Genomic DNA, 3,790 nt, shown 5'->3' on the forward strand with positions numbered 1-3,790 from the left:
GAAAAATATAAACAATTTATTAAGATATGTATTTAAAATTTCTGTTTTCTTTTTATAATAAGCTTTCTGTTTTGATGTAAAACCTAAAGTAATCAAACCACAAGATGAAGTTTGAACCGCAGTGAACGCGGCTAATACAGTTGGGACAATTATTGGAAGCATTAATCCACCGGTTACGGCTGTTGCCACCGTTATCCCTCTTGTTAAAACTGTACTTAATGTTTTGAAAACAGAATCGATTCTACTCCATGTTTTTCTGCATTTGTTGAATTGTTTTAGTTCGTTTTGTTTTTCTATCATGTATTGTTCTCTACTTTCTAGTTCCATTTTTTAGGTAATTAAATTAAATGAATTTCAGATAAAGCTACTTCACCTTTACTAATAAAAAAATGCATATTTACCAAGGATATTTGTTCTTTCAAATCATTAATCTTATTCAGATGAACTGAAAATTTTGGTTTACTAATATTAAAACAGATACATCATCTCTTTTTGTTGGTATCAAAAAATTTTGTTGTTGTTGACTTTTATGAATATCGATTGAGGTAAATATATCATTATCAACAAAATATAGTTTTACGTATTCAAAGTCTGTTGCTCGTAAAAACGCGAAATTCCTTATTTCCCCTATATTTTGTGGTTTTGGATTTCTAATAATACTTGCTGATGGTGGACTTTCCGTCTCCAATATCATATCAAAATTACTCAATGAAAGATTATCTTCTTCATTATCTGGTATGATTAACATTCTAAACCTATCTATATATTTTCCACTCGTTTTAATTTCATATAAGTGATTAACCTTGTTGTTTTCGTCGTATATTTATAATTCTTTAGATTCTACATTTTCTGTACCATTGATAAACTGAAGAACTTTTTTATTGTTAAATTTATTAGAAAAACGAGGGTTTTGTCTGAAGAATATTGAATCAACTTTTACCTGAAAAGGAAAATTACTTTAAATTATAAGTTTTCCTCGGAAATTAAAAAATACTGGTTAATAAGGTTTATCAAATATTGGTTGATAAATTATATGATCATCTGGATCAAAACTATTTTGGGGGTAAATAGTATAATTTGGAACAGAATATACTCTAATATTTGCTGTAAAGCTATATTTTTTATATTCATAGACTTTTGATTTATCAATATTTTCAGTTATAGAAGGATCATCATGAATTCCCATTACTCCAAATAGAAGTTTAAAATAATATGATTCTTTCTTGAGATACTTTTTCTCTAATGCGACTATATTTTTATCTGTTTTAAACTAGGTTATTAATAGTGGTTATCTGTTGTTGAATAACACTATCATCAATGTTCTGTATTTGTTGATGAATATAGGTTTTGATTTCGCTATCATCTATGTTTTCATCTATGTTTTGTATTTGTTGTTTAATATTTGTTAGTTCTTTTTGTAATTCACTGTTAAGTTTAGTTTCCAGAGCATTTAATTCCTGTTGAAACGTATCTTCATTTCCATCTGGAATGTTATCTCAATTGTTGAATGTCAAATTTTTGTTTTGCAATCTTATCTTCTAATTTAGATATTAATGAAATTAAATTTTGTAACTCAGTTTTATTCGCTACGTTGACCAATTCTTTTTGAATAAAACTTTTTAATCTTTTTACCTCTTGTTGTAGTTTAGTATCATTAACAACATTTTTATTATTTAGTTGACGTTTGAAGAATCTTTTCACATTACTTATTTTATCTTCTAAATGGTTTTTATTTACTTCAATTGAATTTATTTGTTCCCGTAAATATTTCTCGTGAACAGCGTCATTATCATTTTCCGGAGACTTTAAATTAGTTACTTTGAAATTGTTCATATCTAAATCACCTTGAAGAGTGTCTCCGATTTGATCCACAAAGTAAGGTTTCGCTTTATTTATCCACACTGTAGTGTTAGGTGTTTTAGTTTTTAAATCCAAACTTATTCGCCATTTTTATTGAGTTAAATTTATTACAATTTCTTCGAACTGTTTTCCTAAACTCAACTGATATAAAACCCAAAGTGAAAGCTGACCACAAAACTATTGTCCCAGTAATTGAATTTGAAAGGAAGAGCATTTGATTGGTTTATTAGTCAATTGGATTATCTCTTCAGTGGGTTCTAATCCATAAGAATCGAAGAAATATAAGTCATTTGAAGAGTCTTTGTACAAAGCAGAATGATGAACTCCTTTTTGATCGGAAGTATGTATATTTGTTATCGCGTAAAATTTACCTTTCTTATATTTCAGATCATTTATTTCATCTGTCATACAATAATAAAACGGTGATATATTTAACTCATTCGCCCATCTCATAAGTTGAAAGTTTGTGGTTGTATCGCTTCTATATTTATCGAGAAATTCATTCAATTTTAAAAGTCGGTTTTTTTGAGGAGTATTGTTGAAAATTTGCATATAAATTTAAATTTAAATTTAAGAAAGCGTAAATGCTTGTCTACATCTCTTAATCTTCTATCAAATTCTTCATCTTCGAGAAATTCATTAATTTTAAAAGTCGGTTTTTTGATAAAACCGTGCTATGTTTTGTTCTTTGTCTTGATCGATTAATTCATATGTCGGAGGTGATGTGGTGTTTACTTTATCAACGATGAATATTTCGTTTGTCCAGTATCCAACGTAACCTTTTTCGAATTTGCTTTTATATTTGAAAATACGAACTCGATCTCCGACTTTAAATTTGGGTTTGATATTTAAATTCTTTATTTCATTTTCGTAGTTATGTTGCGCGTTAATTGACTGTACAATGTTTGGATTACTCGAGGCTTGTGTTGGTGTGACACCTATAGATGAATGAATTTTGTTATTGTATTCATCTACAACCTCTGGTAATATTTTAAGCCATTTTTGAGATTTCAATTCCGTGAACTTTTTGAATAATTTATTTTTTAGAGTCCTGTTAAATCTTTCTATTACTACAGCTTTGCCTTCGTTATGCGTGCTGTAAATTTCAAATCCCAGAGATTTCATATTTTTGTTATAAAATTCACTTCTTTATCTACCAACAATTTTTCTGGATGTTGGTTAGATTGTTTCATAATCGTTTCAAATGCGTGTTTGACTGATAATCCCGTTTTGTTTTTCAAAGGAATAACCCAAGCATATCTCGTATACAAATCTATAACTGTTAAGCAATATTTAAATCCTCTTTCGACTGGCATATGAATTAAATCGGCTGACCATATTTCATCTTTTTCAAACACTTTAACTTTTAAAAAGTTTAGTTTTTCTAAATTCTTTATGAATTTCATCTGCCCATCCCATGCCCAATTTCATCTTTGCTTTTAACAGTTTAATGATTAATACTCTTTGCATTCTCTCTTTGAAAGTTGGATTTGGAATATTTTCAAGTTCGATTATCATTTGTCTGGTTGCTTCGTGTCTGAAGTTTATGTCTTTGTTTCTGTATAGTATGTCGTGTTTAAGCGCGGCGGCGTCAACTCTTTTGACTGGTTCTTCCCCTGGTTTGGGTTTATCGTTTTCGTCTAATCGCAGATCTAACCTAGTACCTGGACCGGTGTAATTATGACCCGGAAGATGTTTTTCTCCGGCATATTTCGCCCATGGAAATCCAGGAAGAGAACCCAATGAGTTTTGTATATATCCTGAACCGAAATAAGTTTTTGGAGCGTGAGCGACAATCATTTTTATCCTATAACTTTAAAACCTTTTCCTTTCCTTTCTTCTAATCTCCTGTTTCGAAGTTCTCTTTATAGCTCTAATTTCTTTCACTCGNTAGATTGTTTCACTGTGTCGCTTATACTCTTTCCCGCTT

General features: G+C 29.6%; 1 protein-coding gene across 1 annotated transcript; it reads right to left on the reverse strand.

Annotated features, from left to right (window-relative positions):
* Positions 1-823: 823 nt before the first annotated feature.
* LOTGIDRAFT_175027 (hypothetical protein) lies at positions 824-3,660 on the reverse strand (the record flags this gene model as incomplete). The annotated part of the gene is made up of 4 exons (XM_009055132.1): positions 824-940; positions 1,633-1,901; positions 2,232-2,261; positions 3,525-3,660. The coding sequence occupies 4 exons, from the start codon at positions 3,658-3,660 to the stop codon at positions 824-826; spliced, it is 552 nt and encodes a 183-aa protein (XP_009053380.1).
* Between the last annotated feature and the right edge of the window lie 130 nt (positions 3,661-3,790).

The sequence above is a fragment of the Lottia gigantea genome, assembly GCF_000327385.1.
Source record: "Lottia gigantea unplaced genomic scaffold LOTGIsca_234, whole genome shotgun sequence".
Classification (NCBI taxonomy): domain Eukaryota; kingdom Metazoa; phylum Mollusca; class Gastropoda; family Lottiidae; genus Lottia; species Lottia gigantea.